This window comes from Struthio camelus, chromosome 2 (assembly GCF_040807025.1).
Source record: "Struthio camelus isolate bStrCam1 chromosome 2, bStrCam1.hap1, whole genome shotgun sequence".
Lineage (NCBI taxonomy): Eukaryota > Metazoa > Chordata > Aves > Struthioniformes > Struthionidae > Struthio > Struthio camelus.
Window position 1 is genome coordinate 78,050,193 of NC_090943.1, and position 13,055 is coordinate 78,063,247.

At 37.7% G+C, this 13,055-nt stretch overlaps 1 protein-coding gene and 1 long non-coding RNA gene across 4 annotated transcripts in view; one reads left to right on the forward strand and one right to left on the reverse strand.

The window, feature by feature from the left end:
• Positions 1 to 13,055, forward strand: part of LOC138065942 (uncharacterized) — a 56,576-nt gene that overhangs the window by 3,838 nt on the left and 39,683 nt on the right. Inside the window, exons 2-3 of the long non-coding RNA XR_011138949.1 lie at positions 1,554 to 1,677; positions 12,652 to 12,832. This is a non-coding gene — a long non-coding RNA (uncharacterized lncRNA). The remainder of the gene's footprint in view (positions 1 to 1,553; positions 1,678 to 12,651; positions 12,833 to 13,055) is intronic.
• Positions 11,409 to 13,055, reverse strand: part of COL15A1 (collagen type XV alpha 1 chain) — a 155,462-nt gene continuing 153,815 nt past the window's right edge. For all 3 annotated transcript variants that reach the window (XM_068931312.1, XM_068931313.1, XM_068931311.1), the window contains one exon: positions 11,409 to 12,825. In XM_068931312.1, the coding sequence (XP_068787413.1) occupies positions 12,609 to 12,825 (217 nt within the window). In that variant the 3' untranslated portion in view covers positions 11,409 to 12,608. The remainder of the gene's footprint in view (positions 12,826 to 13,055) is intronic.

Here is a 13,055-nt window from a genome sequence, read left to right on the forward strand (position 1 = left end):
GCAGCATTGTCTTGCAAGGGAATCCTTCAGACCACTTCTTGTCTACTTTAGCCCATCTTTGTTCTCCAGGTGCTTCCTGAGAATGGAAACAACGTTGTAATCAGTGGAAAGATATTAAGAAGAACAAGCAAGAAGCAGTCATATCACCTCGCCTTATTTATGTCATAATTCATTGAATTTCCCCCATTCTGGTTATAGAAAGGCGCAAAAAATTTCATCATTTGCTAATGCATAGAACACAATGCAAAAAAACATAGAAAATCCAAATTATCTGGCCTTATGAGATCTGTTTAGATCATTAAAAAAGACTGAGTCTATTTAAAAAAATATTTACTTTTTTGATTAGGTAGAGCGGGCTATTTTACAGGGAATATCTGCAGTTTAAACACAGGTTCATTACTAATTTCTGAACTGGAATATGGCATTTAGAGGCATTATATAAAATATGCAGCTCCCACAGGGAGGGAGATGAAAGAATTGAGGTTTGCTTAGTGCTAGCTTTATTTCTTGTAATAATTATTGTCAGTTTTTGAGTGGGTTTTATGATTGCTTTCTAGAAGATGGAAAGCAAAACACTGCAGACTGCATGGAGGGTTCAAACAAAACTCTGTAGTGCAAGAAAAACACCTACTAAGAAACTACATGGATCATTAAAGTATAACCAATTTTGCAAAGGGACAAATGATGAGATAGATAATTATACAAAACATAAAATTTTCTCATAAATTTTTAGTCTTCAATTAAGATCAAGGATATGAAATTCCTTGTTTTATATGCTGATTTACTTAAGAACACAGGCACTAATAAATAAAATCTCTCTTAGCTTTTAAAGTGAAAGATTATGGCCGTAAGGTAGGAAATATTATTAATGATGATCAGTAAAAGCTCTATTTGTGTTTCAATGTAAGAGATATTTAGGCTAATAAAGCAAAGAATTCTGAAAACATCTGAACAGTAATATAATGAAACTATCTTTCAGCGATAAATATGCACAGTTAGTCCTAGTGCAAGAGGAAGTACAAATATTGCAAAGCTGCATTTGTAGAATTCTTATCACAGTTTTCTCTCCGTGATAATAAGTGAAATTTTATGTGCTTTTTTAACTACTAGTCAGTGTATCATGATATTTACAAATTATGTTCATCAGGGAACTCGGCAAGAGAAAAATACCAAATGTGTCATTTACCAAACTAACAGAATACGTCATTTTCAAAAATAAAAATTTCAGGTGGTGCTTGATTTTGCTGATCAGTTTTACTCAAGTCAGGACAGAAGGGACTAAGGTGTTCATTATCATGCCTTTTCTACGAGCACACAAATCAGGAAGTTTAGCACAGATCTGTGATGCTACTAAATCATAAAAAGGCAAAAGAAAATAATTTGTTGAAGTCACTGGTTTATAAAATATCTAGAATTATTCAATTCATATCATTTATAAGCAGTGCCTGATTTACCTTATCAGTGCCTCAAAAACAAAATACAGGAGGATCTTAATTAACAGAAGGTCAGTTAAACCTTAAGTCATATGAAACCTTTTTCCTTTTAATTTATAGTCTGTGAAACACATCCGACAGAGGTATCTCAGAGGTATTAATTGGGCAGCCCAGCAATACGCCACCTCGCTGCGCAGCTGTTTGGTCCCTGCAGCTAACAAGCTCCTTATTCTACTGCTAAGAGGTTTGTGGATATATTAGTGTTGTAAGTTCTTAGTCTGCAATTAAGCAGATTGCTGTAATGACAGTTTTGCTCTGCAGCTATTAAACCTCTCAAACATAATCTTTCTTTCTAGCTTCTAGAGTCCATTAGCCTCAAAGCTTGTTTCCTACACATACAGCATTCAACCTCATTTGAAATCAGATATGAATGGATTTAAAGAAAATGGTGTTGACTGTAACTCATTAAAGAGTGGTAATATCAAAAACTCCTGTGTTAAGTCAGGCTCAGGAGTTTTGCTTTTGCCATTAACACTGCCAGTAGTAGGTTACTGCTTTAATTTATGCTAAAAGCAGGGAAGGAGAAGCATATAGCCTAAGACACGTTACCAAACACAGAAGTGACTAAGAAGACTGGTTATGTTAGGGAGGGGTAACAAAAGCAAACAGGCTGACATCAATGGGGTCTGGAAATGACTGTGCACTGTACGTCATTGTCTGTTTGAAGGCTTTATATTGCTATAGCAACCCTGAAATTGCGTGAGTCTCTCACCTCTAACTACAGTGAAGCATAGATACACTAAAGTAGCTTGCTTCTAATCAAGAAAGGATACTTTGTTTTCCTATGCAAGTACAGCTTTTAACTGCTTGAGCTCTATTACTTCCCACACCAAGTAAGTTGATGGTCACTTGCAATTTATTTATTTAACTTATATCATTCTGCTGTTCTCTGCTTTTCAACAAAGGTCTGTTTTCTCCTGCATTGAAACCTAATTTTCAGGTTGGACTCCATTTAGGCTTCAGAACCACAGTGGGGGAAGAGGAGGGTGTATGACTCACCAAAATTTAATGTCTCTTCAGCAGTGCACTGAGCAGCAAGTTTTCCTATTGTAGATCTCTTTGTATCCACTAGGAACGGGGTACCCCGTGGGTTTGACAAGCTTGTGTCCTTCTCCTGTGGAAGAAGGATTCATTAAATGGAGACAAAAAACTTCTTTGAGTGAGAAGCAGATATTCTGGTGATAAGCTGTTAAGACCCTAGAGCATTAGGTCTGGGGCTCTAAATTCCAGCTCCTGAGCTTGGATTAAGTTTCAATCATCCTTAACAAAAAAAAAAAAAAAAAAAAAAAAGTTGAATTTCTAATAAAACTTCTGTCACTCTGTCATAAACTAACACGTTGTTTAGTCAAGTTTAAACCTACAGTTAAAAAAAAGGAGGGGTAGAAAATAACACATTCTCAGCAATGCATAACTCTTGACACTGATTTATTAGCTCTACAAAGCAGGTATGAGAGGAGATACTTTCTTCTGTATAGTGTTAGAAGAGTTGCCTGTTTCACCACAGCTCTTCTAGCCTTTCTACATGCTCCCCACTACTCTCATAATTCAGTGCTTGTTATATCGCACGTTAGCTGTGAGAAGGTCAGCCTTCAATCACAGTGCAGGTTCTGTCCAGGTGTTTCAAAATATTCCTTCTGCAGTATCTCTTGGTAGTGTTTTCTATGAGTTTTCACCTGTTTGTTGGCAAACGCTAGCTAGAATTCACTCCTAAAGGTGTTGTGCTTTCAGCAGTCCAAGCCAGTGAGATAGTGATTTTCTGTAGAGAACTCTAAAGGCATTTTGTCGCTTCTGTTATTTTGCACTGTTTCAACAGTATGCATGTGATATATTGTTTTTCTTAATTGTTCTTTAAATCAAGTAATAGAGTATGTACTTACTCAGGAAAGAAAAATAAAAGAAAGCAAGCTCTATCTGAATAAGATGGCAATTAAATTAATTAGCAAAAAGAGAGATGGTAGAAATCAATGGTAGAACTTTACCAGTTCTTGAGCAGCTGCGTTTATAACTCTTCTCCAAGAATATATAATTCTGAGATCTTTTCAGTCTTTGATTATTCCTCTAGCTTCAAGTGATAGCGCCAGCAGGAAAGACTTTCATCGCTTAATCTACACAAAAGTAATGATTCATGCTGTTCTCATTTCTAGATTGATTATTGTACAATACTTATGGGGTTAGTATGGAACTTCTGAACATAATTTACTGGTAGCAAGTAAAAACAAGAACTTGAGTTCTTGGTAGGCATATACTAAACTGTTTCTTGTACTGAAATATGATTTGTAATACCATTTATCTGCACCATGGAACCACCTGGAAGGATATATTTTTAAATCATGGCCTTAGTAAATGATTTTTTTGTTTTATTTTTCTTTTAGAGCCAGTAACAACTGCAATATCCACACACAACAAACATGGCATTCTTATTAGAGTCCGGAATGTTTCTTTGGTAGACAGTAACTATCCATTTTCTTGCTTCCCCCGCCTCAGGTGTTTTTCCAGGTTGAGAGTCTTAGCTTTCTAAGTCAGGTTGTTGACCAGTGGTTACTGAAGTCTTAATATCTGTGTACAAGACTAGACTGAGGAAGTATTTATTTCCCATGGGTCTGGATATGGAAATATTCTTGTCTATGTATGTATCTGGTGCAAAAGACTAATGATTACATTATAGTGTGCATTCTTGTGAATATCTGGTGATATATCAATTGTTATATCCTAACATGAGCTCTACCTCTCTAAATAATGTGTAAGTTGTTTATCTTTGAGGGTTAATAAATTATTGCACCATTTTGCCTTTCTTCCCAATATTACTTCAATTCTCACCTGAATGTTGTCTCAGCTATAATTATATTTGCCACAATACTGCTTTTAAAAGCTTGCTATCCTGCTTTCAGACAGTATGAAGTATTAATTGTGACAGTGTGTAAGAATGTCAGCTGCTAAAATTAAAGTGAGGGAAAAAATGAGAGATGGCAATCAAGAATGACCTCATATTGATATGCAGTTTAAGTCTTTATAGACTATTTGAAATGTCTTTTTTTTTTTTATCCACACTTAAGATTCCTACAATCAAATCTGAAAAATATGCCATTCATATCATGCCCTTCATAACCCCTTTTTTCTGCTAGTGACAACCTCCATTGCCAAGTTCCTCAGGCAGCACTCTCCTCAAATGTCTATGAAAGTAGATGGGGTTTTCAGCATATAATTAAAATGAATGAGCTCAAGCCAGGGAGAAAAAGGTCTTTTTGATGAGAAGTCCTCGTAAAGGATTGCTGGTAGCCATTTTTCTGCTATTTAATCATTTCCCCTGGTATTCAATCTAATATGAATATTGTCCAAAAGCTGTTCAGAATTTCCCAGTATGTAAAGATAACCACTGACTCACTAATAAAGCTCCAAATTTCTCCTAAAGTCATGAGCCATTTCTGTTTTCATTTTAAAAACTCTGCACTGCAACAGCCCAGCACAGTCACGGGCCTCACAAGCTCATACAGCTTTCCTGCTACTCGGTTATTTGCTCGATTGCACTTGGTAAAATGTCTCTAATATATTTTATATGGGGAAAAGGCTTTTTCACATATCTTTTAAATTAGGAGCCAAGAGACGTAGGGTTCTAGTGTTGCCCTCCATTACTCATTTTTGCAAATATTTCTGTACAGTTCACAAATCCCCTTTGATAATCCGCAGAATCAGGAAGATGCATTATGTCACTGTAAGCATAGTTGTGAGTAGAACCTAGAACACCAATTCCTGGATGCGAATTATCCAGCTGAGCATGCCAAATCTATATGCTCAGCCATCCTTGCTGTAACCAGGTCTTTCCCACTGGAATAGATGCTTAATCTGGACACCAAATAGTCTCCTTCTTCACAGATAGTTTTGTATTCCTCCAGCAAAATGAATTGCATCCTGCTTTCTGGGGGGCAACATACAAATCCCCAGCCTATTTTATTCCAGCCAGCTCTGATCATGGAAGGTTAGATAGGTGAATAGGTTACATATGGGTCATGATGCAAGAAGTAAGATTAGGAAAAAAAAAATCATTTTCTAGTACATGCAGCTTCTCTGCACACCTGTGAGCAACCCAGATCTGCCATACTGGGGCTCAGTATAGGACTGGTGTCTTAGCTTACTAACACTGAAAGGAAAGGCACATGATGTGAGCAGAAAATACCAGAGGGAGTCTCAAAAATGATATGTCCTCAAGCTGAAAATGTGTCTGTCACACCAGTGTTAGACAAATGTATCTCACCATTTCAATGGTAACTGCTGCTGATGATTGCCATCTGCTAGCATCTTGATCCAATATAATGTTTGATTTGTTGCTCTTCACTAAACACCCTTTAGTTTGATGATCTATTTTTCGTAAGCTAATACCTATACTGGAGATAACAGTCCTCATGAATTTGTACCACTAATTCCCTGTCCCTTTTTGGGTACTCAGGACAAAATAGCTGTCCTTTCTGGGGGACCATCTTGCTTCTATGGCATGTAACAACTCAATACAGGGTGACTATCAGCAAAAGCCGATAGTAGTACTACACTTTGGAAGATGAGAATTCGTCTCTGGTCTCTGAGCAGGACTAGTTTTTATAGTTTATGAAACACTGAATACTGCTATACTGTAGTGATTTGTCCCTATGACAATTCATAAAGTAGCGAGCCTAAAAGTGGTGAGGTGTGTCACAGTGTATCAACTATATATTTTTATATATTTGTTACTGAATGTTAACTGCTGTTAAACTGTGTGGAGTCCATCACTAGCTACAGAACAGGAAATGCTAGAGGAGGCTGATGCTAAGAAATAAATATTCCTGTTAAAATCTGAGAGGATGTTTAAATTTCATGCCACTGCCATCATAAGTATTTCCTATTCCCACAGTCTAGAGGAGCCACTAGCGGATACTGACGTTAAAGAGACACTATCCAGTCAAATTTGACCTCAGTCTTGCATCTGACTAGAATAAGGTTCTTCATAACCTACATTTCCCAGGATTTCTGCAGTAGTAGTACTGAAAGTGCTTTCATGACACCCACCCTATCAAACTGCCTATTGTCAGTGGTGTTTAAAGGTGGCCATAGCTGAAAAATCGGGAGAAATGGAGCATTTCCTAGCTTAAAACTAGGATAAAGTTAAGGAAAGAACTAGCATTTTAAATGAATGTCTGGAAAATATTCAACACTGCACTGGATTCATCTGCCAACAAAATATCGGAAAGAATGTTAGTAAGAATATATATATATATATATATATATATATATATATATATATATATATATATTAGTTCTAACAAAGAATAGAAGATGGGAAGGAAAAAGCCTTCATGACGAGGGAGTGTGTGATCTTTTCAGCCTAACTGACTAATTTTGGGATGAATTTTGGGATGAATTTTGTCATAGCTAAGAAATATATTACAGGACAGAAAAAGAAGAGTAGGAGTAAAATGTCACTGTTCACTATGGCAAAATATTAACGGTAGAGTATCTCTGAGTATCTTTCCATGGCAGTTTATAGAGAAGGTTACACATTTTGTAGTTATATTTGAAATGAAGTGATTGAAAGTCCAATCTATCATGCTCTTATTTTCTAGAAGAACAGATGTTCTTGAGATGCTGAATGCTTTTCCTTGTCCCAGGTACTGTTTTTCTTAGGACATTGTTAAGGGTCAGACAAAGACTGTGTAAATATGGTGTTTTGAAGGCTATCTGCAGTTTATTTTGTATATGGTTTCAGTTTCTGATTGAATCGGCTCTCAAAAATGGTTTGGCCTACAAACACACCAAAATTGGTTTTCTCTGTTAGCCTAACTGAGAAGAAACACTTCTTAGCATTTCTGGGGATGGCCTTGGAGATACAAGGAATATACATTTAGGTGCATAAAGAATGTCATAAATTATACATATACAAAAAACTATGAAAAAGAAATGTTCAAAGCTGCAAAGTAAAGCACTCAAAAGTTGAGCTATGCCAGAACTGAGATTACCCATGTCCCATTTCCACTTGGATCTACATATTTTAGTACTTAAAAAAAAAAAAATTTAACATGTATAATATCCCTGCCTTATTCAGTGTACAAAATGAGTAAAGCCCACTTAGTGTTCAGCTGTTCGAGAATTTGCTTTATTCCCACAGTTTAGTGGCCTGTGCATTATGCTCTCTGCACCCATGGCTGTGTGATTCTGCCTGCCCATGTGCTGGCACTGGCCCATGTCTCATCACACAGGAGCCAGATCAAGGAGTTATATCAGCAGGGAACAAATGGGTTTTATTTTGCAGGGTTTGTTTTTGATACAGTGTGCTGTCTGAGGGATGCATGATAACCAGAGTGGGCACAAGGCAGAAAGGGGGACGTGGTACACAAAGGAGATCGTATCTGTGATTGACCTGACTTAGGTTAACTTTAACTCTTACGGAGTCACATGCTGGTCTTCTCCACATTGTTTGTAACCTGTTCTGAGGTGGATTAATTTCTATAGAGATTTTCTTCCACGAACGAATCAGGGACATAATCCAGTTCCTTTGGGCACCGTTCTATTACCATAAACATGAGCTCATGCTTTCTCTCTGGCCGCCCCCTGCCTTAGTCACTGCAGCATTTGTTAATAGATGAAGCTAAGGTTCCCCAGGCAGCGTTATCCGTGGTAAAAAAATCCTAATTTATTCTTTGGACATTGCTTTTCTGTGTACAGAATGAGGAAGCATTTGTGAAAAGGAAACCACCATAAACCGCTTATGTCTGAAATGTAGTGCAGACTTGAACAATGAAAACATGTCATATTTTGCAACATCCCAAATGAAAGATCCTTAAACTGAAGAGGACAAAAGGCATCCTGGTTACATGCCTCTTATATATCAATGGATATATACAGGACAGGATTGTAGGGTGCCTACAATCTGCTGCTTATACTCACAGTTCAGTGCAAAACAGACTCTGTGGAGGAATGCTGGCTCTCAGGAAAAATGGAACTGTGGAAAAGTGAGTTGAGGAGAAGCCACTTTTTTACTGGGCCCTGATTTGTAAACTGACTATCAGAAGTTCATCCATCCTAATATAAGGATGGACTTACCTGTGTGCATGAGGTCAAAGAAGCTGATGAGGCAGTTCAAGACTAGCTTGGCCACTGAGTTTGAGGTAGCAAGGTCAAAAAAAAGTTAGGTGGAGAAGAGTGTGCCTGCATTTGTGTGCATGCATGCACACTCCTGCCCTTTCTCCCAGTACACCTCCCCTCCATTTTCTTAATCAGACTAAAAAATATATTCTCCCATACCAATTTTTAAGCAATTTGGAGAGACACACTGGAAATCAAAAAGAAAAAAAATACAAACTCTTGCTATTTCAAGTCAAAAGATGACTCTAAAAATCTTTGCATGACACCACAAGGTGCTTTGGAGGCAGTCAATCAATTCAGACAGATTGTACTTCGCTGCTTCTAAAACATCAGAGTTAACAATTTGTAAGCATACATGTGTCCTGCTGGCAGGAGTTATATTCTGGCTGCATAAAGCAGTGCAGATAACTGATTTCTTATTTTAGGGGAGGGTTTGCTTCAGTATTAGCATTTTCTTAACAGAATGGTCCTTGAAGTGATGAAAATGTACAATGAAAAGCAAAGTATTTTTTCATTTGCTAGTGAGGAGTCTTAACTTCTTATGATTATTAAAAAGTGAGTAAAATTGAATAAAAATGTCACTTGACTCAAAGCGTTTCTCTTGAGAATGACACAGTTAATGCCTCTTATTGCTTTCTTTTCACTGAATGCTGTTGGCAAATCTGATGCAAATCAATGAAATATTGCAGTGGAGAGTGTTGTTTCAGCTGAAAAATGTGGGCTGATTCTAACTAAGTTCAATCTGATGTTGTACACTCAAAAGTCTTATGCTTCAGTTTACCCTGATAACAAAGAATCCTTTTGGATTAGAAAAAAAATCCGTAGCGAATATTCAACTATATACTCCTGCATTTTGCATCATTCCTAAAGTATTTATGACAAAAAAAAAAAAAAGAATCTCTCCAGTAATGATTTGATAACCCTTTCCAGCTGGTTACTAACTTTTCCTAAATGTTAGTGGGATTTTTTTTTCTTCTGTTTAAGCACCAGCTTAATTAAAATTAAGTTTTAATTATTTTTAGTGGAGAATTGATTCTTCTGAAGAAGTGCAAATCCCACTGTGGATTTCTCTTGATTTAAACCAGGCATCTGGTGGTTTAGCTTGCACCTAGAATTCATATAATAACAAATCTACTAGTCTGATTTCTAGAAATGCGCATTTCAGCTGAAATGAGTCTGCTATGTTTATTTCAAGAAACTCTTTGTTCAAACCAGTGTAGCATTCATCAACCAGGCCCTGGAGTTCTGATGGTCTGTAATATTTTCACCTCCTCTGAATTTACAGTGTATTAGTTTCTTTCTTTTAAAGTGCATCAGAGCTTCAAAACAGATGGATGTTATCAACCAAAAGCTGTCTCGTAAAGACAGAAGGATCTTATTTGCCCGATCCTCTGATTTCACTCCTTCATTTTACATTGGCTTCTATTGCAGTTTTTCTTTACAGCAACCGTGCTCTGATGCAAGTGTTGGTGATTCATTTGCCTTACATAGAGTTTCGTATGTGAATTAGCAAATGTTCTTCCTTGGGTGCAGCTGACCTTTGTGTGAGGATCAGGTCCAACTGCAAAAATATTCTGCCTTGATAGGGAAGGCTAATTTCTTGTAAAATGCTGGGCTGAATTTGTCTTTGTCATATTCTTGACAAACAGTACAGTTTCTCTGCAGTTACCCCAGGGAGTACGAAGAGCCTCACTGGCTCTGGTTAAAAAGACAGAAGGTGCTCTTTCCACAGGCAATCCTCAGCTTACTGACAGATCTCTCATGTCATTCAGGGATCAGGTAGCTCCTTGGTTGGAGTGTTAGCACCATAAGTATACCGAGCACTGTGGCAGCCCAGATGATGCATGGTTCACGCTCTGTATTAAGTTGAAGGCTGTGCAATAGATTCCTATAGCCTGTCGATTGATAGTAGAGGTGGGAAGCAACCGTTAGGACTTCCTTTAAGATCCCATTCAGTTTCCCGCCAAGCGCTAGCAGCTCTCCAGGATACAGAGAGAAGTTAGTGCTGTGAAATGACCTGTACAGACAGAATTCAGCACATATTTTTCCTGGGCCCAGCCTAAACGCTAGATCAGTATCTCCTGAAAACGGCATGTGTTTTTGGTCCCCTTCTCTCTCCCCTACGACTCTTCTGTGTGATCCTCTCTCGTCCCCTCCCATGTCGCTACAATTCTAGGCAAGGAAATAGCCAGCTCGCAGTGACTGCCGGCTCTAGCTCAGGAGCCAAAGAGCAAGAACTGACTGTAATTACTAGCTGCAAGCATAAATGGACGTTATTCCTGCCTGTGAGGGATTGAGGGTCTGCCAGCAATTTAGGTAGATGGCTTCTGCCGGAAGAGAAGAGCGTAAACACTTTATTGTCCTCCTTGAACCTTTTGTGACTCACAGTGAAAACCTGCCCTACATATACAACTCTTTCAGCTGTGGAAACTAAAGGAATTTGGAATTGCCCAAGAGTGTTCAGCATGTTGTGGGAACAGACTGTAAATGAGTGCAGCGAATTGTTGTGCATACAGTTTAGATGTAATATAAATTGGCTTGGCCTCATTAACATGTTTTAATAATGGAATCTTGAATTTTCCAAGAAAAGAAAGAAAAGATATGATTCAGCTGACCCTGGGAAATATGCTTTTATATTAAATTGGAAAAATAAACCTGGATTTCACATTATTATGTTATATAATAATTAAATCAGGTTAGTATAATAAATGTGACCTGGCTTGTTTTTTTTCTTTGAAAGTAGCTATCTGGTAATTTAATATTCTATTTGGTGGCAAATGAATATTGACTTCCATAGTTACTGGCTGATAAAACATAAGTAAATACCTTGTTTAATGTATACACCAGGAAAATATAAACAAGAGACTTAAAATTTTACAGTGATACCATTTATGAAGACTATCAGCACTTACTGATCATTCCTGTCACTGCTGCTGTTAGTTTAAATTAACAATTCTTTCATTATGTGAACACCTGAAGGGTAAATTCACAAAAATGAAAGTCACTTCACATATAACTTAATGGCATAACAAGGTCGAAAACCTATTTTAAAGAAAGCATGACAGGCATCTTTCATTCAGCAGTGTCTGTCACGACAGGAAATGACTTCCTCTAGTATGCAATGAAATAAATAAAGGTCAGATGGTTCTTTTGTCTGCATTTACTTTGCACAGTTTTGCCAGTAAAACAGGATGTTTTCTATTAACATTGCTTCAGGTTTTCTGATGACAATAGCACCAAAATAAGGACCAGATTTTGTCTAGGTGAAATTCACTCATCCTGTATAAAGCCCTGTGCAAAGAATCTACAAAGAAAAAGTGGAAATAAGAGGTCAAGCTGCTAAAGTCATACGTAAGCATATTTAGACTGCAATCTGTATCAGCTTCTGTGAGTTAGGTACTCAGCTTCCACTGAAACGCAAAGGAGGTGAGCACCTATATTGTTAAAACTCTTTTGAAAATTCTAGCTTTGTAAGATTTAACAGCCTGCTATTATTCACTCAGGGATAAATGTGTACATTCATATATGTGAATAGTGCCTTGGGTATTCAAATCCAGGCAAGTGAAAAGAGGGGAGACAGGGATGTGAAATTCATCCTTCAGAACTGGGGGAAGAGCACGCAGCTTCTCGACTGTGAAGAAGCAGCGGCTTTGCTGAGCCGTACTGCTCAGAAGACAGGCTACGGGATTTTCCTCACAGGCCACCCTTGACCGGTGCCCTTAAGTGATCTTCAGCTCAGCCAGAAGGACAAGGGGCTGCGAGTTAATTGTTGGCAAATCTTCTACCCCCTGTGGAGTTCAAGTGGAAGGAAGAGCTTTAAGTCTGCCTCACACACACTAGATGTTCCACCCAACTGGAATACTGTTTGTGTTGAGGTATGTTTTCTTTGGTTATATTTTCCTGAAATGTGCAATTACAAAAAATAGAATATTTACATCATTACAAATTAAATTTCAGTGTCAGCTTTTTCTGTCATAAAATGGAATATTCTTATGTGCAGCAGGTAAATTATTTTCTTTGGGTATCAGATATAAAACTATTTTCAATGCAGAGAACGATAAACTGATTACTACAGCTATATGCTTTCTGATCAAGAAGTTTCCCCGTCTTCAGCGGTGACGCTTGTCCCATAACTGCTACATCAGCTGTGCGCCAGGCTTCACAGTAGTTGCTAACCAGTCGGATCCCGTTTGCAGTTGAACCATGCCATATTACTTTCTGAGGCCTGAAAGGTAATATTAAGAAGTTATTTCCTAAAAAAGTCTATTTTTTGTGTTATTCAACTGCATGCCTATATATGTACTGACTTTGCTCTGTTCGTGCCGTATAAAAATTTATTTCTGCTCTCCTTCTGCTTGAAGCAAAAGGCAAGGAACACAACCTGATATCCCAGTTACAGGCTGGCAGAAATGGAGGAGAAAGAAGGTATAAGAGAAGGGAGGAGTCTTTGTCAGC